Below are 23,693 nucleotides of genomic sequence, written 5' to 3' on the forward strand. Positions count from 1 at the left end.
GTCAATTAAGGTTTGGCAGACAGCCAGAAGGCAATCTGAAGGAGTAAGTCTGCCTGGTGATAACAGAGACATGGAGACAACTCCATGATTGGCCAAGCTCTCTCAAGGGAGTGATAATTAATGGCCTACTAACTGGAATGTGTTAGTTCAGTATTCAGAGGTTCAGAATTCTGTGTGTGAGTGTAGGAGTTGTGAGTCATGTCAGAGAGAGCTAGCAAAAGATCCGTGTTCTGTTCCTGTAAATAGTCCACTGTATATAATAAACACCTAACTACAAGTTCCTGGTTCCTGCTTCGTCCATCCTGTCTGTAGCCAAGTCGCCAATTGCTTCCGTGGATTCTGCGTTTACTCTGCTAGGTCTGGCTAAGGTCCTGCAAGTAGTCGGAAAGTTGCGAAACACCAAATAGGTTTTGCCAATAAACTGTATTTTGAGGAGTTAGGTGGCATGTCCTTTAACATCCCCCGTTTGATTCTTGTGTTTCACGCACCTGTCGGACGTTTCTTGGGTTCTTCTCTGTTGCAAGTGCTGGCTGGATGCCCGGCTGCAGGTAGTGGGCGACTCTCAGCCGCTCTGTATTAGTTCCATCTCAGGGTCCTGGGCTAATCATGAGTAATGCCCGGTGCACTTGATTACATCAAGGCAGGCTATAAAAGCCATAGGTGGGCCCAGGGAGCTTCTACCCAGATCAAAGGCCCTGATGCTGGGAGACCGACGGTCGGGGCCTCCTGCTGCTCTACCTGGGGCTCCGGGCAGCTGAAGGGGAGATTGGGTAGCCCCTGTCGGGTATGTTTTATTTTATGCTTTGCATGCCTGCTGTTTATTTGTTCATAAAACTGTTTTGGTTCCCCTTCCACCTCCTCATTCCTTTTGTCCTGATATTCTTGGAAAGAACTGCTGTGTTTGGCAGCACATGAGTCTCAGATTGCTTGGGAAAGACGCAGGTGAGGAGACGACTCTGGAAAGGCAGAGACTTTTGGTCCTCGCCACTGTCCATCGGGGCAAGACCTACTGGGAAGAGCTGCTGCGCTCACGGGGCCTGAGCCGTTTTGTTTCACTGACGCATTGCGAATTGTGGCAGATAGGCTACTGACGCCCGAAATTGACACTCTGCAATGCAGAGGGTTAGGGTGAGCACTGCCGATGTCTGCAAATAAAGTGGGATATGGGAGACCCTGGCCATAGCTGTCAACTTACAGATTTGAAAACAAGGGACCAGCAGCCTCGAAAATAAGGGATCAGCAGCCAAAATAAGGGATCAACAATTACTTTGATAGGATACATATTTTGTTGTGTGCAAATGGCTTTAGATACCTATTAGGTCCATAAATTACCATATAGCATATATTCAACACAAAAAAACCAGCAACAATTTGTTGTTGACAAAGGACAGCTGGACATAGAAAGGGCCCCATTACCTTCAGTAGCTTATTTAAAGGACATCATCAATAAGGGACAGCAGCGGGACATGGCGCTGGGATAAGGGACTGTCCCACCAAATAAGGGACGCTTGACAGCTATGACCCTGGCTCAGAGCGGATGACTCAAGGGTCGGGGTGTGTGAAGCTTGGCCCTACAACTCCTGCGAGGCCCATTTTGATGGCGCAAAACGCAAAAAGCCTGTTTACCTGGTCCTTCCTTTGGGAGAGGCGTTGGTGGCAGCAGCCGTAGATGGCGGCACCAAGTAGCAGAGAGGCAGCCATGCAGACAATGGTGATGATCAGGGGCATGCTGAAGCGGTCCTCTATGTCCGGGTCCCTGCTCCTGCCGCCGTGGGTGATGTTCTTCACTCCAATCTGTCAAAGGAAGAGGGGGGTGAATGGCTGGGAGCAGAGGAGTCGCCACGGAGAGAGGAGCATTGGCTGGGCTACTGCAATGCAAGCTACGTGGGCCTGCCCTTGGAGACTTACCCGAAAATGTCAACGGGCGCAAAACGCTACAGCCAAATTACTGGCCAGGTTCCAAAACAGCAAAAGCCCTGTTTCAAAACACCTACACTGGTGGCCACTTTGTCCCATGGCCCGATTCAAGGTGATTAAATCCCTAAAAGACTTAAGCCCCCAATATCTAAAATGCCATCTGCATGGCTACTGACCTTCCTAAGGTAGGCAGAGGGGCTCTGTGTGTGGTTCCTGCCCATGGAAGCATGGGGGATAATGACCTGGGAGAGGATTTTCTCTGTGGCAACCCCTAAATTGTGAAAACCCCGCTCCACATTGGTGCACTTAGCATCTTTCTTGTACAGCTCTGGAAGAGCGCTGCAAACGCTCATCAGTTAACTTTGTTTTGTAGGACCCTCCTCTTTTACAGTACAATGCTGTATTGTTTTTAACAATCGATTGGAAGCCTCCCAGAGTGGCTGTGGAAACTCAGCCAGATGGGCGGGGTATAAATAATAAATTATTATTATATTTTACTGAATCTGTCCTGTCCTGTCCTGTTTTGGTTGCTGCCGTTTTTCTTACTTAATTGTAACTCATTTACTCTAATTTCTGAAGTATTAGAGAGATGATGATGATTATTATTATTTTGCACCTCCTTGGATTGGCACCCTATGTGCAGTTGTCACCACCATCCTAAATTGGACACTGAGGGGGAGAACCACCTGGAGCTCCTTGGAGAGAAATTTAGCATATAAATGCAATGAATAAATACAATTTTCAGGAGCGTTACTCCCCAGTGAGAGAGAGTGTGAGAGAGGTCCCAGTGAGGGAGAGTGTGCGAGAAGTCTCACTCCCCCAGTGAGAGAGCCAGTGTGGTGTAGTGGTTAAGAGCGGTGGACTCATAATCTGGAGAACCGGGTTCGCTTCCCCGCTCCTCCACATGCAGCTGCTGGGTGACCTTGGGCCAGTCACACTTCTCTGAAGTCTCTCAGCCCCACTCACCTCACAGAGTGTATGTTGTGGGGGAGGAAGGGAAAGGAGAATGTTAGCCGCTTTGAGACTCCTTTGGGTAGTGATAAAGTGGGATATCAAATCCAAACTCTTCTTCTTCCCAGAGGGAGTGGAATTTTACTACTTTCAGGAGACAGCGGGGGCATGTCCCTTAAATGCTTAATACTTTAATAAATAAAAAACCAGGCTGATCATCTGACTTAGAAGATGAGATGACAGAATGGAGGTTAAGTGTTAGCCACATTTTTTAAAAAAAAAGGTCCATTGTGGTTGCTCACACAATGACCCCATCAAGGCTCTCCACCCTGCCAGCTGCATTTCCTGGACCAGCAGGAAGGGACAGAATGTGCCTTGTTCCCAGGGCATCCCAGACCAGGAAATGCAAACTTGATGGAGGGGGTCTGCTGTGGTTGCTGTATGAGCAGTTGCAATGGTTAAAGCAGTGAAGAGCGTTGGACTAGGACTTGGGGACTAGTTCAAGAAGGACACTGACAAACTGGAACGTGTCCAGAGGAGGGCAACCAAAATGGTCAAAGGCCTGGAAACGATGCCTTATGAGGAACGGCTAAGGGAGCTGGGCATGTTTAGCCTGGAGAAGAGGAGGTTAAGGGGTGATATGATAGCCATGTTCAAATATATAAAAGGATGTCACATAGAGGAGGGAGAAAGGTTGTTTTCTGCTGCTCCAGAGAAGCGGACACGGAGCAATGGATCCAAACTACAAGAAAGAAGATTCCACCTAAACATTAGGAAGAACTTCCTGACAGTAAGAGCTGTTTGACAGTGGAATTTGCTGCCAAGGAGTGTGGTGGAGTCTCCTTCTTTGGAGGTCTTTAAGCAGAGGCTTGACAACCATATGTCAGGAGTGCTCTGATGGTGTTTCCTGCTTGGCAGGGGGTTGGACTTGATGGCCCTTGTGGACTCTTCCAACTCTATGATTCTATGAGACCTGTGTTCAAATCGACACTCAGCCCTGAAGCTCAGTTGGGGACCTGGGGCCAGGCATTGTTTCTCGGCCTAACCCACCCCGCAGGACTGGAGCGGGAAAGCCTTGCATGGTGCGCTTTGCACTTCTGGGAGGAAAACTGGGATGCAAAGGTATTAAATAAGGCTCTTTTTCCTTCTTAAGTGTGTGTGGAGAGGAGGGGAGAAATGCCATTGGGTGTTTTTCAGCTACGTTTTACTCAAGTGTAGGCCCACTGAAATTGACAAACATGGGTCCATTAATTTCACAGGGGTTTAAAAGGTAAAGGGACCCCTGACCATTAGGTCCAGTCGCGGATGACTCTGGGGTTGCGGCGCTCATCTCGCTTTATTGGCCGAGGGAGCTGGCGTACAGCTTCTGGGTCATGTGGCCAGCATGACTAAGCCGCTTCTGGTGAACCAGAGCAGTGCACGGAAACGCCATTTACCTTCCCGCTGTAGTGGTACCTATTTATCTACTTGCACTTTGACGTGCTTTCGAACTGCTAGGTTGGCAGGAGCTGGGACCGAGCAACAGGAGCTCACCCCGTTGTGGGGATTCAAACTGCCGACCTTCTGATAGCAAGTCCTAGGCTCTGTGGTTTAACCCACAGCGCCACCCGCATCCCTCTTCACAGGGCTTACTCTTGAGTAAAACTTAGCCGAGTACCACTCATCTGCCCAACCCCTTAGACCCCCCCCCAATCTAATTCTTCTATTCAGTCCCCTCAAAATTCAGGGTTCATGTGCCCCATTTTGGGAGGGGTTTCCCCCGAAACTCCCCCAATTTCTAAATACAAGCTAGGCTGAAAATATAGCACCAAGTTAAAATGCCCTTGGCTTTTCTCTGTTTCCGAAGAGGCCTCAACCTCCATTCTTTTCCCTTGGGGGATGTCTGACGTCTTGGTTCAACTTTTACTTGCTTTATTTATTTATTGCATATTCCCACCTTTTCCTCCAAAGACCCCCTCCCCCTCCCCATTTTATCCTCACAACGACCCTGTGAGGTTAGGCCGAGAGGCAGTGACAGGCAGAAGGTCACCCAGTGAGCTTCCTGGGCAAGTGGGGATTCGAACCCAGGTCTCCCTGGCCTAACACTCTAACCACTACACCACACTGCCTCAATGTCAACTGGACACAACATCAACTGGACCACCTCTATTCACCTACTTCCTTTGCAGTCTGAAAGGCGAGTGAGGCACGGTTGACTTGCCGTTGCAAAATCTCCGCTGTGTCTCCTTCGCCCAAACCGGTTCCTGCTCATTCTATCTTTAATCATGATTTCCACTCATTTTCCCCGAAACACGCATTAAGCTAACTGCCCTGCAATTTCCCCAATCACCTTTGGATTCCTTAAAAATAAAGTAGAAAAGCGTTCCACTAACCACTTTCCTAGTCTGACACTCTAACCACTAGGCCACACTGTCTCTATGCTGCTGATTTAAGAGGGCTTAAATCAGCCCCCCAACAAGGGCACCACCTCACACCTAATATTGTGAGGGGCATGATATATGCTTCCAGGTGTCGTAAGAAAGCTGCAGAGATAGCGCAGGATAGTGCGCACTCCGGAAATGATCTCTTTCAGCTTCTGCCTCCTGGAAGAAGGTACAGGGTTATAAAGACTAGGACTAGCCTCCTGAGAAACAGTGTCTATCCAAATGCGATTTTGGTTTTAAACGCAGTGTAAGGTAGTTTCTATGGGAGTATATTGTATTTAATTATGGGGTATCCCGAGTTTTTAGGGGGCTAACCAGGCTGGGATAGCAGGCTTGTTGGTTTTGGAATGTCTGATGTAGATTTTTTCAATTTCGTTGTTCTGTAGAGAACAATGACAATAGGGATTTTTGTATCGTATCGTATATGGGCAACTGCTTTGCTATCGTGCCTTCTTCAGAAAATCACTCAGCAAAGCATCCTTCATCCTAACACACCTTGAAGGGCTGTCCTTGAACCCCAGTTGGTGATGGCTGGTTGCCAAGCAACACTTCAAGCAAAAGATCTGAAGATGCCTGACTGAAAAGGCGACAAACCGAAGGAATGGGACTTCCTCAAACACCCTCCTTACCTTTTCCAGCTCTTCCATCTTCGCCGCCAAAGACTCAAACAGCTCCTTATCCGCAGAGTTTGCTAACGGAAGGAAACAAAAGGTGAGGAGAGTAGAAACCTTTTTAAGGCGGTGCAGAAAACTGCGTGGAATAGCAACACACTCGGCTCAGTTGTTAGAGCATGAGACTTTTTATCTTGGGGTCGCGGGTTCGAGTCCAACGGCAAAAGGTTTCCTGTGGGCTGGTGTGGGGGACTCCCTGGTCCTGAATGGGGTAACTGTGCCCCTGAAGGACCAGGTGCGCAGCCTGGGAGTCATTCTGGACTCACAGCTGCCCATGGAGGCGCAGGTCAAATCTGTGTCCAGGGCAGCTGTCTACCAGCTCCACCTGGTATGCAGGCTGAGACCCTACCTACCTGCAGACTGCCTCGCCAGAGTGGTGCATGCTCAAGTTATCTCCCGCTTGGACTACTGCAATGCGTTCTACGTGGGGCTACCTTTGAAGGTGACCCGGAAACTGCAATTAATCCAGAATTGCGCAGCTAGACTGGTGACTGGGAGCAGCCGCTGAGACCATATAACACTGGTCCTGAAAGACCTACATTGACTCCCAGTACGTTTCTGAGCACAATTCAAAGTGTTGGTGTTGACCTTTAAAGCCTTAAAGGGCCTCGGTCCAGTATACCCGAAGGAGCGTCTCCACCCCCATTATTCAGCCCGGACACTGAGATCCAGTGCTGAAGGCCTTCTGGCGGTTCCCTCACTGTGAGAAGCCAAGATACAGGGAACCAGGCAGAGGGCTTTCGAAGACATCTGAAGGCAGCCCTGTTCAGGGAAGTTTTTAATGTGTGACATTTTAATGTATTTGTAATCTTCGTTCGAAGCTGCCCAGAGTGGGTGGGGGAACCCAGCCAGATGGGCGGGGTACAAATAAAAAAGTCAGAGCTGGACCACAAAGAAGGCTGATCGCCGAAGAATGGATGCTTTTGAATTCTGGTGCTGGAGGAGACTCTTGAGAGTCCCATGGACTGCAAGAAGATCAAACGCATCCATTCTTAAGGAAATCAGCCCTGAGTGCTCACTGGAAGGACAGATCCTGAAGCTGAGGCTCCAAGACTTTGGCCACCTCCTGAGAAGAGAAGACTCTCTGGAAAAGACCCTGATGTTGGGAAAGATGGAGGGCACAAGGAGAAGGGGACGACAGAGAACGAGATGGTTGGACAGTGTTCTCGAAGCTACTAGCATGAGTGTGACCAAACTGCAGGAGGCAGTGGAAGACAGAAGTGCCTGGCGTGCTCTGGTCCATGGAGTCACAAAGAGTCGGACACGACTAAACGACTAAATAACAACAACAACAAATTATTATTATTATTAGACTGGTCTGCAACTACTAGGGCAGCAGAGAACAGGTATGTAAGTTCCTAGTTCTTACTCATGGGAAAACATCATCACCCCAGTGCACTCCATATGTTCTGGACCACAGCTGCAGCCAGCACATCTGGAGGGTGTCAGATTAGCAAAGGCTGCCCTAGGGGCTCCCAACAACGCATGTGGTACCTACTCAACACAGCCACCTCGAGGACAGCCAAGTACTTGGGGTCGTCTTTGGAAGCCAGCCTCGCCAAACACCCATCCCGGCTCTGGTTGAAGGTGGGCTTCACCGCTTTGCAGAGGACATTCAAGAGAGGCTCCTTCGCGGCGCTCTTCTCCAAACTGTTCTGTAGAAAGGAAGAACAAAATTCGCCACGGTTAGGGCTTTGCCTAGGGCAAACTTGCTGGGGGCTGCCACCCTGGTGGGAATCGTTTCCTAACACGGGGGCAGCGTCAATCATGATCTTCAAAGCAGAGAAAAGTGCGGGGTTCACACAGAAACCGGGGCGGGGAATCAATGGAATGAGAAGCCTCCAAGTGACTGTAGCAGCTCTCCAGTCTCCTAGCTACCGCAGGAAAAACATGGCATGAGAAGAGTCGCAATGTTAATGCTGTGAGCCTTTCTTTTTTATATAAATATAATTTTTTATTAAATTTTGTGTTTTGCAATTTAAAATACTGATTTTACATCCTTAAGATATCAATGACTTCCCTTCTTCTCTTTCCATAGTTCATTTTACATATCATAAATCCCTGCATATTTTACAAAAACTATACCATTCAGTATTCCATTATTGCTTCCATCTAAACTTGTTTATAATAATAATAAAAAATAATAATTTATTACCTATACCACGCCCATCTGGGTATAGCCACTCTGGGTGGCTTCCAACAAAATATTAAAATACAGTAATGCATCAAACATTAAAAGCTCAATGTCCCCTCACTGCAAGAAGCGGAAGTTACAGGGAACCAGGCAGAGGGCCTTCTCGGTAGTGGCGCCCACCCTGTGGAACGCCCTCCCATCAGATGTCAAAGCGATAAACAACTACCTGACATTTAGAAGACATCTGAAGGCAGCCCTGTTCAGGGAAGTTTTTAATGTGAGACATTTTAATGTATTTTTAATCTTTGTTGGAAGCCGCCCAGAGTGGCTCGGGTGACCCAGTCAGATGGGCGGGGTACAAATAATAAAATTATTATTATTATTATTATTATTATTATTATTATTATTATTGAGAGACAATGGAGTGTGCCTCCAGGGGTGTGAACCACTGTGTTAAGCAGAACCAAAGTGACCTTTCTAGGGGGGAAAGGTCTGTTTTCCAGCGATATCTCCCCTTGTTCTTCAGGCTGCTTAGTCCAGGAGGCAGTGAGGAGTTCAAAAGCCGCCTCTTTTCAAAACCACCAGCCGGGTCAGGCTTGGCCTCTGTCCCTCCGCCTGGTCCCCTGCCATACTTTATCTGAAGCCTGCAGCTGGGAGACCGACAGGAATAGTAACTCCCACAGGGTTTCCTCGCGGGACGAGGGAGGGGCTGCTTTCTGCCACCCCTGCAAAGGTCGCATTTTCCGCCCCCTAAAAAAGGAATGCAAGAGAGGGCGTGGACCCCCACACAGTATCACAATAAACCCGACTCTCCCTTCCTCTGTCCACATGGTAACAGCCTGGCCTCAAGGAAGCTACAGTTCTGAAATGGTCCAAGGATGCTTGTTTCATGTAATAAACAACAACAACAACAACAACAACAACAACAATTTATTTATACCCCGCCCATCTGGCTGAGATTCCCCAGCCGCTCTGGGCGGCTTCCAATCAAGTGTTAAAAAAAATACAGCATTAAATATTAAAAACTTTCCTAAACAGGGCTGCCTTCAGGTGTCTTTTAAAAAGAAGACAGCTGCTTATTTCCTTTACATCTGATGGGAGGGCGTTCCACAGGGCAGGCGCCACCACCGAGAAGGCCCTCTGTCTGGTCTCCTGTAACCTTACTTCTCGCAATGAGGGAACCACCAAAAGGCCCTCGGCGCTGGACCTCTGTCTCCAGGCTGAACGATGGGGGTGGAGACGCTCCTTCAGGTATACTGGACCGAGGGCAGAAAGTCAGAATGTAAAGTCAGAACGGATCCTCACCCTCCACTGCCTTGCGGAATATCTTTGGACCCCATCAGGCAGGCCTAGAAAGGGGTCTTGTCGTCTGGACTTCCATGCACACTTGCCCAGGCATGCGCCCCAGGGAGGTCTCTTCAGTGCTTCTGACGCACCGGTTTGACTTCACTCCCTGAGGCGCACAACAATGTCTCTTGAGAACCACAGCCTGTCAGACGTATCAATTAGTGGCAACTGAGATGCCAGTTGATCCTACAATGACAGTGAAGCGAGGGAGAAGAGGAGTTTGGATTTGATATCCTGCTTTATCACTACCTGAAGGAGTCTCAAAGCGGCTAACAATCTCCTTTCCCTTCTTCCCCCACGACAAACACTCTGTGAGGTTAGTGGGGCTGAGAGACTTCAAAGAAGTGTGAATGGCCCAAGGTCACCCAGCAGCTGCATGTGGAGGAGCGGGGAAGCGAACCCGGTTCACCAGATTACGAGTCCACTGCTCTGAACCACTGCACCACACTGGCTCTCGATGTACAATATCTGGACACATTAAAAAGGTAAAGGACCCCTGGATGGTTAAGTCCAGTCAAAGGCGACTATGGGGTTGTGGCGCTCATCTCGCCTACCGGCCAAGGGAGCCGGTGTTTGTCCACAGACAGCTTTCTAGTCATGTGGTCAGCATGACTGAACCACTTCTGGTGCAACGGGACACCATGACGGAAATCGGAGCACACGGAAACGCCTTTTATCTTCCCGCCTCAGCGGTACCTATTTATCTACTTGCGCTGGTGTGCTTTCGAACTGCCATGTTGGCAGGAGCTGGGGCAGAGCAACAGGAGCTCACTTCGCAGTGGGGATTCGAACCGCCAACCTTCGGATCGGCAAGCCCAAGAGGCTCAGTGGTTTAGACCAGAGCGCCACCCGTGTCCCAGACACATTAAAACGTCACAGTCTTAACCCGCAAAGTTGTACCAGCATCACTTAGCTTCAGTTAATAAGAACATGAGAAAGACTGCTTGACCAGGATAGCGGCTCATTTAGTCCGGCATTCTATTCTCGCAGTGGCCCCTTTTTGTTTGATTGCACAATTTCTTTTATTTAGCAGGATTTATACTGCTTATTATTATTATTATAAACCCTTATGTGGTTTACATAAAACAGTACAAATTAGTGATCAAGACAGACGTTTGAAACAGCAGATTTAAGATGATATTAATAGACAGGATTGTAAGTTTTTATATGCAGTGACGGCGGCAAGAATATTATTGGCACAAAAATGGAAGCAAGAAGAATTACCGAAGAAAGAAGAATGGCGGATGAAATTGATGGACTCTGCAGAACTGGATAAATTAACAGGAAGGATTCGAAACCTGCGGGACCAGAGATTCTTAGAAGACTGGAGTAAATATACAAACTATTTGAAAAGTAATTGTAATGAACGGATTACGCTAGTAGGACTGTAAGAAGTTTTGTAAGGATGACTATTTGAAATATTGCAAGAAAGACCATGAGGAGAATTATTAGTTAATGATAATTAAGAGTAATAGAGAAATTAAGAAATGCAGAATAAGTGATAAAGAACAGAAAATCATCAGAGGTGTTGACGGAAGTCTAAATATTGTATACGACAAGAAGTTATGTTGGAAATGATATGTTAGAAAACCCCCAATAAAAATGTATATATATATGAAACAGCAGATTTAACAGAATACAGTGGTACCTTGGGTTAATAACTTAATTCATTCTGGAGGTCCGTTCTTAACCTGAAACTGTTCTTAACCTGAGGTACCACTTTAGCTAATGGGGCCTCCTGAAGCAAAGTTCTTAACCCGAGGTACTATTTCTGGGTTTGCGGAGTCTGTAACCTGAAGCGTCTGTAACCTGAGGTGTCTGAAACCTGAGGTACCATTGTAATAAAAAAATAGATAAATGAATAGTTTTCAAAATAAATATACGCATAAATTTATCTGGGTAGGTATACAAAGAAGCGTTCAGAAGGCACCGACAGCAGAACCAACCAAGGCAACTGCGTAATGTTAAGAAGCTGGGAGTTGCAAAATATAGATGGGACCACACTAAAGGATTGGTTTTTTTCTTTGCAAATTCAGAGCTCACTTTATGTGGTAGCAAGTTACGTCTGCGGGCAAAATGTCTGTGTCCGCTGAAAGCAGAGCAAAGCTCTTTCTCCCTTTCTTTACCTGGGTGGGTGGGTAAGGCCGAAGGGGGAAATCGATGTCCTGGATTGTTCACAGCTTTGTCTAAATATTTGGAGAAAGACTCTTTGGAGGTGCTAAGGGACAGGACGCCGTGGCCTGCCAGACAGGAAGGAACGGTCCCTGGGCGTGGAACGGCATTGTTAAGATGGATTGTTAACGGGGAGGGGGTCAAGGTCTCCAGGAGAACAGAGCTGCGTCTGAACATTGCCTCCCCTCACTCAAAAAAATAAAATAAAATCTAGGTCATATCCCTTTCCCTTTCCACAGTCAAAACGGACTCACTGCGGCAAATTTAGGATTTTAAACAAAGCTGCTCAGGGACAAAATGTGAGGATAAGGAGAAGGGGTTGGAAAAGGACAGGGTGAGATGGAAGGGGGTTTGAGGAAAACCCGGGTGGGGAAGGGGTGGGAAAAATCTCTCTCTCTCTCTCTCTCATTGATTTATGAGAGAAAGCACTTTGCACATGCTCAGAATTGCTACTACCAACCATTTAAAGGATTCTCCTGAACAGTGGCAATTTTTGCTCTTTTTTATTTAATAACATTTTATTCTGCACTCTGTGCATGCTCAGAATCGCTACTACCAACTATTCCCCCCCCTCTTTTTTAAAGGTAAAGGTACCCCTGCCTGTAAGGGCCAGTCTTACCAGACTCTAGGGTTGTGCGCTCATCTCACTCTATAGGCCGGGAGCCAGCGCTGTCCGAAGACACTTCCGGGTCACGTGGCCAGCGTGACGAAGCTGCTCTGGTGAGCCAGAGCCGCGCACGGAAACGCCGTTTACCTTCCCGCTGGTAAGCAGTACCTATTTATCTACTTGCACCCGAGGGTGCTTTCGAACTGCTAGGTTGGCAGGCGCTGGGACCGAACGACGGGAGCGCACCTCGCCGCGGGGATTCGAACCGCCGACCATGCGATCAGCAAGTCCTAGGCGCTGAGGTTTTACCCACAGCGCCACCCGTGTCCCCGCTACTAGCAACTATTTAAAGGATTCTCCTGAACAGTGGGCATTTTTGCTCTTTTTTATTTAATAACATTTTATTCTTTCTTCCATACATGAAAGTTACATTTGTTACTCGACAATTGCCGTATTTTCCTGTGTATAAGATACCCCCTTGTATAAGACGACCCCTATTTTTTTTTTAAACCCAAAATTAAGAAATTAAGTTGTTTAGCTTTTTTTGGAGGGGTAGGGGAGGTCGCTTCCACCAATCACTTGCCCGCCTGCCCACCACTGCCGATCGCTTGCCACAGCCACTGCCAAGCGCATACCTCGCCGCAGCCTCCAATCGGCCGCCCAATTGCCACTGGCAATCTCCTGCTTGCTGCCGCCATTAATCGCATGCCCCTCCCCCCGCATTCACTATCCATGAATAAGACAACAGCAAAAAGCAAAAAAAGCACCGTCTTATACACGAAAAAATACGGTATATTCCAATGCAACAAAACTAGAGACTTCTTGCTCAGCCAGCACCGATGTTTCTAACTCAAATGACATATAGACACATTTTAAGGTTCCTTCTTGTCTAATTTCTTCCTCTCTCACATTGTTTGCTTAATACATTCTGCTATTTTCTTACACTGCTGTGGTCCTCAGGTATGGGAAATAGCCTTTTTATATAGACTAGAAAGGGTTTCCAGTTTCCCTGAAAAGATTCTAAATTTGTCTCTTTTATCAGTGCTTTAAATTCTGCCACCTCTGCATATTCCAAGATTTTCATCAACCGTTGTCCCTTTGAAGACGTTCTCTCCTCCTTTGATTTCTATGCACAGAGAATCCTTGCTGCTGTGGCCACATACATAAATGCTGTTGAAGCTTCCTTTGGGATTGTGCGGACTGGATGAGGCCAGTCCGGTTCCTCCCCCCAAAAAATCCACTTTGCACCCCTCCATGGCCTTTCAAGCATTGCACATTCTTTGGCGAGACTTAACAGGCCTGGACAATCTGAGCTAATCAAATTCCCACACTAGCAAGAATCTAAAACTAACATCCCTTCCCCAGAATGAGGTAATGGCACTTGAATCAACAAACCGAGCACCAAACACATGCTGAATCAGAGAGAGAGAGAGAGAGAGAGAGTGAGAGAGTGAGAGAGAAAGTTTGGGGTGGGGTGGAAGGAAGAAAAAACCCCACACTGACCCCAAACAGTCAGACGTCAAACCCCAAGCATGTTGGAGTTCTAGCAGGAATTTGGTTCCTGGGTTTTCGGACTGGGCTGGTACATTAACGGCTCAGGAGACAACTCTCCCCCAGCAAGAAAGAGAGAATCTTACAATGATATCTCACGTTTTTTCAGATTGTGTCTCACGGTGACCTGGAGCTACCGGAAGGGGTTACTTTCGGGTTTCGCCGCTTGCGCATGCACAGTAGTGATAAATTGCGCTTTGCGCATGCGCAGAAGCGCCAAATCGCACCACACACCTGCGCAGATACGGCACTTCAGGTTGCGGGCTTTCCACGTTGCGAACGGGCCTCCGGAATGGATCCCATTCGCAACCACAGTTCAAGAAGGGCACTGACAAACTGGAACGTGTCCAGAGGAGGGCAACCAAAATGGTCAAAGGCCTGGAAACGATGCCTTATGAGGAACGGCTAAGGGAGCTGGGCATGTTTAGCCTGGAGAAGAGGAGGTTAAGGGGTGATATGATAGCCATGTTCAAATATATAAAAGGATGTCACATAGAGGAGGGAGAAAGGTTGTTTTCTGCTGCTCCAGAGAAGCGGACACGGAGCAATGGATCCAAACTACAAGAAAGAAGATTCCACCTAAACATTAGGAAGAACTTCCTGACGGTAAGAGCTGTAAGAGACAGTGGAATTTGCTGCCAAGGAGTGTGGTGGAGTCTCCTTCTTTGGAGGTCTTTAAGCAGAGGCTTGACAACCATATGTCAGGAGTGCTCTGATGGTGTTTCCTGCTTGGCAGGGGGTTGGACTCGATGGCCCTTGTGGTCTCTTCCAACTCTATGATTCTATGATTCTATGAACCAGAGGTACCACTGTAATCTGAGATTCCCACAAGTTTAAGGCTGGAACTAAGCAGCCTTTAGCTCGGCTAAAGTCGCACTTGAGGTACAATGGCAAGCATATTGGCATCAAGGACATTTGGTGATAAGAAGCAGCTGGTAATAAGAAAGAGGCATGCTTCGCCCTCACCCTCCCACTGGTTCTTTATCTTCTTTATCTATCAGGGCAGAGTTTGGAGGAGAATCAGAAAACTTCCAGAAAAAGGCTCCCTTGCAAATGTCAACTCCACACCCAATTTTGGGCGTCACTGGGCAAACGAGGGCAACCATTGTAACTTTGCAATTTCCTGAAGGGAAAAGTGTAGTGAAGGCAGGTGTCAAGAGGCAGGGAGTTCCAAGTGTTAAGTGATGCCACACGAAAAGATTGAGTCCTTACAAATGCAGAACTGGCATTATGTGCCTCAAACTGGAAAGGGCCGCAGGTGGTGCTGTGGGTTAAACCACAGAGCCTAGGGCTTGCCGATCAGAAGGTCGGCGGTTCGAATCCCCGCGACGGGGTGAGCTCCCGTTGCTCAGTCCCTGCTCCTGCCAACCTAGCAGTTCGAAAGCACATCAGAGTGCAAGTAGATAAATAGGTACCGCTCCGGTGGGAAGGTAAACGACGTTTCTGTGCGCTGCTCTGCTTCACCAGAAGCGGCTTAGACATGCTGGCCACATGACCCGGAAGCTGTACGCCGGCTCCCTCGGCCAATAAAGTGAGATGAGCGCTGCAACCCCAGAGTCAGTCACGACTGGACCTAGTGGTCAGGGGTCCCTTTACCCTTTACCTCAAATGGGAGCTGTTGGTTGGGCATATATGGGGCAAGGCGATCCCTCAAGTAAACTGCGCCCAAGCCATTAAGGACTTTATACACCAATAGCAACCCTATGCATTTACTAGGAGCAGTTGGCACTTGGCAACAAGTGTTGAAAACGACCCCAAATGGAAGGTGTGTTTGTGACCTCGTGAAGAGGAACTTGGAATTAGGCAAAGGGGTCATCTGAGCCCTTGAGGAATATGTTGGGAAAGACCCAAATCCAGGTTTGGCTTTCTTCGCTGACCCATCCCCTGGAATTGCTTCCCACCGATCTACATGATCTGCAGCTGCTTTCAATGTGGGGTGGAACGCCTCAGGTAGGACTTGGGGGGGGGGGAGGGGGGACTGGCTCTGTTTGCATTTTGCCGTGAACCCAATTTGCCCTCCCTGGAACGGCACAGGGGCTGAAATGCAACTATCCTTCAAAACGAACACTTTACCAAAATTTCGCAAAGCGCATGTCCAACCACATTTCAAGGGGAAGTGCGCATAGATTGGTGAAAATAACAAAAATGCACATTGCAAGCCAATGTGCGCAGACAAATGTTTATGTGAGGGGAAAGGCACACTGAGGCATTTATTTTTTTTAAAAAAAGACAAAACACATTGCAAAACTGACACCTATATTTGGAAAACTAAAATTAAGACTGAAGAAACCCAGGAACTGAAAGAAATTGATGTGTTTGTCTACTCCAAGCACCAGAGGGTCTTGTTATCTGTTGAGAGCCACCTGGGACAAAAGGAGGGTTATTTTATTCATTTCTCCTCCTCCTGAGAGGGAAATTCTGCTCCTAAGAGAGGCCTGACGGAAGACACCCATTATTTCACAGCTGAATCTTGCCCTGCAGGGCAGCGAAGGAAGGTGAGGGAGAGGAAATTGCTATTGTGATTGTGGGAATCCCCCCCAGAACACCCCGAATAACTGTGGGGTTAGACAGTTCTGGAGGATTTCACGAGGGTCTGTTTCAAAACGTAATTGGCGCTTGTCGTTAGCGATTATTTCCGACAATGTCCCTGCGCAAATCAGGCCTGCAGACTTCCTGACTTGGCTGCTGGAAAAGATGATATCACAGCTGCCATAATGAGCTGAAAGACACTCGCCGCCTTGATTCACACGCTTGCAACTCAACTCACAAGGGACAGGGGCAGGAGGGAGGGTACTGGAAACTGGGGGCCCCCATGACTGTACTAAACCCGCTGTCTATTTTTAGCTGAATTGTAGGACTAACCTGCTGGGCGTTGCATCAAGCACTTTGCAGAGTGCACCCTGCAAACATTTAAGTGTTTAGCCTGGAGAAGAGGAGGTTAAGGGGTGATATGATAGCCATGTTCAAATATATAAAAGGATGTCACATAGAGGAGGGAGAAAGGTTGTTTTCTGCTGCTCCAGAGAAGCGGACACGGAGCAATGGATCCAAACTACAAGAAAGAAGATTCCACCTAAACATTAGGAAGAACTTCCTGACAGTAAGAGCTGTTCGACAGTGAAATTTGCTGCCAAGGAGTGTGGTGGAGTCTCCTTCTTTGGAGGTCTTTAAGCAGAGGCTTGACAACCATATGTCAGGAGTGCTCTGATGGTGTTTCCTGCTTGGCAGGGGGTTGGACTCGATGGCCCTTGTGGTCTCTTCCAACTCTATGATTCTATGATTCCATAAGTCCAAAAATCCCAGCTGGATGGGGTTTTTTTAGTCAATGCTGACAATTCAGAGCTTGTTCTGGCGGCTTTCAAGCCGCCCATTTCAAGTTAAAATGTGAATCCATTCCCATATGCAAATACACTGGCTGAGGTAGGTACCTGGCTGCTCTAACCAAATCCAGTTGGATTGCTGCAATTGTGTGGCATGCGGGGCAATCCTTGAAGAGTGTCTGGAATCTGCAGAATGCCACGAGCAGTTTGCTATCTGGAGCAGCGGGGAGATGGGATCTCGCTAATTCAAGGTGCTAGCATGGACAGCTTGGGACCAACTAGCCTGAGTGTTAAAATCAACTCAGGAGGGTTTGCTGGTGGTCACACCTCTCTGCATGCTGCAGAGGGCAACTACAGAGAGCAGAGCCTTTTGGGTGGTGGCACCTGGTTTCCCAGAACTCCCTACCAGGGAAAGACTGGCTGTCTACCCCTCAGTACACTCATTTAGGCAACAGCTTAACATGCATGTATTCTTGCAATGACAAACCTAGACAGCATCTTAAAAAGCAGAGACATCACCTTGCCAACAAAGGTCCGTATAGTTAAAGCTATGGTTTTCCCAGTAGTGATGTATGCAAGCGAGAGCTGGACCATAAAGAAGGCTGATCGCCGAAGAATGGATGCTTTTGAATTATGGTGCTGGAGGAGACTCTTGAGAATCCCATAGACTGCAAGAAGATCAAACCTATCCATTCTGAAGGAAATCAGCCCTGAGTGCTCACTGGAAGGACAGATCCTGAAGCTGAGGCTCCAATACTTTGGCCACCTCATGAGAAGAGGACTCCCTGGAAAAGACCCTGATGTTGGGAAAGATGGAGGGCACAAGGAGAAGGGGACGACAGAGAACGAGACGGTTGGACAGTGTTCTCGAAGCTACCAGCATGAGTTTGACCAAACTGCAGGAGGCAGTGGAAGACAGAAGTGCCTGGCGTGCTCTGGTCCAGGGGGTCACGAAGAGTCGGACACGACTATACGACTAAATAACAACAACATTCTTGCAGAACTTGCTGCGTTGGCATCCTCAATTGCATATTGCATGGGTGAACATAAGGTCAGACCAAAGGACCATCTAGCCAAGCATCTTGTCCCTGACCTGATGCCTCTGGGAAGCCAGGAAGGAGGGAGTCACTAGCTATGCAAATAATACTGAAAAGCTGGTATCACTGGATTCACACCCTGGCCGGCACTTTCTTGATCTCCTGCCCTCGGGCAGAAGATATAGAAGCCTGATTACTCGCACCAACAGGGTAAAGAATAGCTTCTATCTGTGGGCTGTTAGGCTGCTGAATGAAAAGATAACAACAGGGCAACTGACTTTTGGGTTTGGTGTGCGTGCGTCAGTAAACAAGGGGAATTAAGACTAAGAGAGCTGAGTGGGGGCTGCTCGAGTAATCTCACTGGATAAAAATTGTACAAGTGATAATAAAGTATAAAGTATTTCATATCATATTCATCAATTTTGCGTACTTAAACTAAATAGTTCTACAGCCATACCTCGGGTTGAAGTTGCTTCGGGTTGAGCGCGTTTACTTCCGGGTTTCACTGCTCGTGCATGCGCAGACGCTCAAAATGACATCATGCGCATGCGCGGAAGTGGCGAATTGCAACCCGTACACAGACGTGGGTTGCGTTTACTTCAGGATCTGAACAGTGCTCCGGAACAGATTCTGTTCATATCCAGAGGTACCACTGTACTTAGATTTTGCATACATGTGCGATTAATTGCTACCCAGCAAATTCCATAGTGTTGCTATCTTCCTTAGTAGATCGAGCAAGCCAGTATTCTGAATAATGCTTTTTATGGGGTAAGGTAAGGGGCACTGGGGGTGAGTTTGTGGAAATTATTATTACTACTACTACTAATAATAATAATAATACAGTGGTACCTCAGGTTAAGTACTTAATTCGTTCCGGAGGTCCGTACTTAACCTGAAACTGTTCTTAACCTGAAGCACCACTTTAGTTAATGGAGCCTCATGCTGCCGCCGCGCCGCCAGAGCACAATTTCTGTTCTCATCTTGAAGCAAAGTTCTTAACCTGAAGCACTATTTCTGGGTTAGCGGAGTCTGTAACCTGAAGCGTATGTAACCTGAAGCGTATGTAACCTGAGGTGCCACTGTAATAATAATGTATTATTTATACCCTGCTATGACGAGGCCTATGACTTGGCCCAAGATAAAAATGGTACCCTGCGTGAATTGATTTGGGAAGCTTTGACGGTGATGGAGACAAAGGAGCAAGGGCTGTTAAAGGGTATGAGAGGCTACCATATGCAGTGGAAATGAAAAATCATTAAGAAAGCCTGGGAAGTGATACATGAAGATTTGAAGAAAACGTTGAAAATGACTTGTGCTGAAAATAAGAAATGTATACTAAGAGATTAGATTGGAAAATTTTCAGACGGGACTGATGGAAGTCAAAAAAATTGAATAAGATGTAAAAAATATGTTTAATTACTGTTGAAAATGGTATGTTAAAAAAAAACACCTAATAAAAATTTATATATGTAATGGTTCTAGGGGTTGCTCGTGCGTAAGCCGGTGCAAACACCTGGCTGGATTGCCTGAGTGAACCTTTCCTGTCCGGGCAGCCACTCGCCCGTGACTGTCTCAATCACTGGCAGAATCCGTCAGTGGGCGTTTCTTAAACTTCTTCCAGCAAAGAAGCTCTTTGACGCCTAGTCTCCTCCTACTCTCCCTGCCCGGAAGCCTTCTGCGCAAGGAGAGCGTAGGCAGCGGAGGACCTCTACTCTCCCCACTGGTCCCCGGCAAGGAATCATGGGATCACCTCGCTGATTCCCCCATCTGCCCCCCTTCTCCACTGGAGCTACGTTGATTCTCTCCCCCAGAAGACAGGCTGCCTCTCCCACTCCCGGGACGCTCTCTGGGATCCCTTTGGAGCTTGCTCTCTCCCTCAGACACTGATGGCAGTTCCCTGACAATATATATATAAAAAGAAAATAACTTGTGCCAAAAAAAACAATTTAAAAAATTGAAGCTATGATTCTGGAAGGTACAGGACTTAATGGATTTACCATGCAAAGGACTTGGTTCCTGTATCTGAGAATAGATACCAGGCCAAGACCAGAGCAGCCCTATAGAAGGAAGACGCCACCGCCAAAGACGACGAAGGAGACTGGCAAAACAAACTATAATGGACACACCAGAAAATTTCTCCCCCCCCCCCTCAGGCATGTTCAGAAATGTTCAGGCATAATCAGTAAGTTTTGTGTATTGGCTTCCACATTAGCTGACCTTTTAAAGGTCACTTGTAATAATATGCATAAGGTTTTAAAACTGGGTAGTTAAGAGTGTAAGATTCTGTGGACGTGTATAAATAAGTTAAAAAAATAGAACCAGGAGTTGGAGGGAAGTCAATTAAGATGTATGATTTTGATTGTGATGTTCTCTGGGGTTTTTATTGTATTTTTGTTATCATAAAATTAGAATCATAGAATCATAGAGTTGGAAGAGACCACAAGGGCCATCGAGTCCAACCCCCTGCCAAGCAGGAAACACCATCAGAGCACTCCTGACATATGGTTGTCAAGCCTCTGCTTAAATTAAATTAAATTAATAAATTATATCCAAAAGAGGGGGGAAATTGCTTTTTCCAGGGTAGTAGAGATGGCAAAGAAGGGAATCGTGGCCACGTGGCGGCAGCAGTGAGTAAAATATGAGGCCAACAGGAGCTATCACAGCCTAACAATTTCAAGAAATAGAACGCTGAGGATTGTTTAAATTTGAGGGTCCGCAGAAAACGATCCAAAAGGGAAAAGCACTATTTAGCACCCCAGGATAAATAGTGCTTTTTCCCCCCCCAAGGAGAGGAGCTCCATAAAATTCTAATCAGATGAGACCACCAATAAGAGACACTTATTGGAAAGTACTTACACATGGTGTGGATTGGTTCAAGGTCAAAATGATTGCCTGGTCTTCTGGTGGCACCGCATTTTCACAGACAATCTAGGAAAAAACCAGACAACAAAAAGGCTGAACGAATTCCCATGGAATGGAACAAAAAACAACAGCGCAGCATCTCTAACGAAAACAAAGGCTGTCCACGAATGCAAACCTCTGGCCTCACCCTCGTTTGGGCTCTGCAGGGAAATAACGCAGCTGGAACCCAGAAAGAAAAGTCCTGAGAGCTCTTTACTGAGCAAGCGGAACAAAAACGGTGTATAATTTGAAGGGGGAAAGGAACGGAAAGGTTTCACCTGTCTTCCTCCCGGCCTTGCACATAGCAGGGAGACCTTCAACCAAAGCACTCAGGGAGAAAACTCCCTCAGAAATAAGCAGAAAGTTAGAGGATATACTGCTTTGGGCTGAGCCCTGGGTACCTTGCTCTGGGCTACAAAAGAAGTATCGGGAAACGCGACGGGGGGCTGCGGAGAGGCTGAGGGGGTCTTCTTTGTGACTGAAGTCCCAGAACTTGAGCTGGGCGGTGGTGGAACCGCTCCCGCCGTATGGGTGGCTGTGCTGCCCGCCGTCCCCCCAAGTTCTTTCGTTGTTGCCGTTCTCGTTGTTGACTCAGCTTTCTTTGGCTTCTCTGTGGGCATTGCAGCAGGGACGACGGCCTTGATTGTAGATTTCTCTGTTGTAGAAGCAACAGTGGTGACGCTTCCTGAACCTGGTGTGGGGCCTGGGCTCTTCCCTGTTTAAAAAGAAAAAAGCCGGGGTGAGGAAAATCAGCACTCCCTCCTTATTATTATTATTATTATTATTATTATTATTTATTATCTAACTGATTTTTGAATTTTACTGTTATTCATGTTTTTATACTGTATTTTAGGCTGCTTTTATAATTAAGTGTTTTAAAGTGTTTTAAATTTGTTGTTAGCCGCCCTGAGCCCGGTTTTTGAACCAGAAGGGCGAGATTAATAAATAATAATAATAATAATAATAATAATTTATTTATATCTCGCCCTTCTGGTTCAAGAACCGGGCTCAGGGCGGCTAACAACAAATTTAAAACACTTTAAAACACTTAATTATAAAAGCAGCCTAAAATACAGTATAAAAACATGAATAACAGTAAAATTCAAAAATCAGTTAGATGATGATGATGATAATAATAATAATAGTAATAATAGTAATAATAGTAATAGTAATAATAGTAATAATAGTAATAATAATAGTAATAATAATAATAATAATAATAATAATAATAATAATAATAATAATTTATTTATATTATTATTATTTGCAAAACCATGACTTCCATGGCCAGTTTTCTTTTTCACCTGAGAACGAGGCAGGGATTTTTCTGAATAAAGCACCTTGCAGTCTGGGCTCACAGCCACCTTTCACACTGGCGTCTCTTCCGCTGCACCTGTTGAACTCTCAGCCTGATGGGAGGGCGTTCCGCAGGGCGGGCGCCACTACCGAGAAGGCCCTCTTTTGACGAAGGGTGGTATATAAATTTAACTAATAAATAACAACAACAACAACAACCACTGCTGCCAGCCAGTGTGGACAGCACTAGACTAGATGGGCCAAGGATCTGAGTACAGTACCTGGAATGGCAGCAGCTGAACTGCCTGGCTTCAGAGTCAGGGCACTTGTCGCCACAACGCCAGAGTGTGGCGTCGGGGATGCCGCTTTTGGCCCAACGGCTGCGAAGGACGTCGTCGTCTCTTGGGGGGCCGCAGATGTAGTTTTGGTCGACACCGCTACAGTTGCAGAGGGTGGTTTGGGGGTGGTTACAGTCACTGACGTAGCTATGGTGACCGGAGATCCCTTGACTCCACTTGAAGTTGTGTCTGCTGGTTTATTAGTGGTCCCCGCGGGCGTATTCAGTGGGGGACTTCCTGCAGTTGTCGAGACACTGCTTTTGGCTGTAGTAGCAGAGACGGTGGTCTTCTGGGTCGGCACATTTGCCGGTGGAGGAGTGGGACTTCCGGGGGTTAAGGTGGTGGGCTTAGCACTGCTTGTGGGCGTCACCGGCGTGCCACTCACGGTTCCAGCTACGGTAGTTCCTAAAAAGACCCAGAGAGTTAGGCATGTTTTGGAAACGGTTGACTTGCTCTCTTTCCCCCATCCCCACAACCTTCCGAAGGACATCATCATCGCTGACACCATTTACTAAGCAGAGGCTAGGTGGGCCTCTGCCATGGATGCTTCAGTCGAGATTCCGGCAGAAGATCCTTGCAGGATCAGGCCAATGCCCATCTAGATCCTGGTTCCACAGCGGCCAACCAGGCATCCCTGCGAGCAGGACCTGAGCACAGCAGATCTCTCTTGGCATGCGATTCCCAGAAACTGGTATAAACAATTGGCTTACATGCTACCAGCTACCCTGGGATAACCGTTGCTCCCAAGCTCTGATTGGTTCATCTCTTCAACATGTGAGCTAGAGGCTGAAACCACAAGCTATGAGCCAACGCACAGTCAGTGCAAGGAGAATCGTAAACCTTTTTTCCGTCTGAGGGCCACATGGACAAGCACCCAAGGGCCACACATGCCACGGGTGGGTAGGGCCAGAGGGGGGGAAATGGGTGGAGCAATGGATGCAAATATTGCATACACACTCTTTATCCAGCCAAGCAAGGAGCATGTTCAAGGGCATATTCCAGTCAGGCAAAAAACATTTGGGGTGCAA

The 23,693-nt window shown here is 47.3% G+C and overlaps 1 protein-coding gene and 1 long non-coding RNA gene across 5 annotated transcripts in view; one reads left to right on the top strand and one right to left on the bottom strand.

The window, feature by feature from the left end:
- PODXL (podocalyxin like) overlaps positions 1-23,693 on the bottom strand; it is an 81,232-nt gene that overhangs the window by 6,912 nt on the left and 50,627 nt on the right. For all 4 annotated transcript variants that reach the window (XR_014502640.1, XR_014502641.1, XM_083402223.1 and 1 more), the window contains exons 2-7: positions 22,609-23,070; positions 21,433-21,746; positions 20,987-21,058; positions 7,461-7,617; positions 5,921-5,982; positions 1,627-1,794 (exon numbers count right to left, since the gene is read on the bottom strand). Coding sequence is in view for 2 of the 4 variants with exons in the window: in XM_083402223.1 (XP_083258349.1) it covers positions 1,627-1,794; positions 5,921-5,982; positions 7,461-7,617; positions 20,987-21,058; positions 21,433-21,746; positions 22,609-23,070 (1,235 nt within the window). In the remaining 2 variants the exon portion in view is untranslated. The remainder of the gene's footprint in view (positions 1-1,626; positions 1,795-5,920; positions 5,983-7,460; positions 7,618-20,986; positions 21,059-21,432; positions 21,747-22,608; positions 23,071-23,693) is intronic.
- LOC310659293 overlaps positions 5,873-23,693 on the top strand; it is a 59,401-nt gene continuing 41,580 nt past the window's right edge. The window contains exon 1 of the long non-coding RNA XR_014502727.1: positions 5,873-6,002. This is a non-coding gene — a long non-coding RNA (uncharacterized lncRNA). The remainder of the gene's footprint in view (positions 6,003-23,693) is intronic.

Source organism: Podarcis tiliguerta (genome assembly GCF_965153285.1).
Source record: "Podarcis tiliguerta genome assembly, chromosome: 10".
Classification (NCBI taxonomy): Eukaryota; Metazoa; Chordata; class Lepidosauria; order Squamata; family Lacertidae; genus Podarcis; species Podarcis tiliguerta.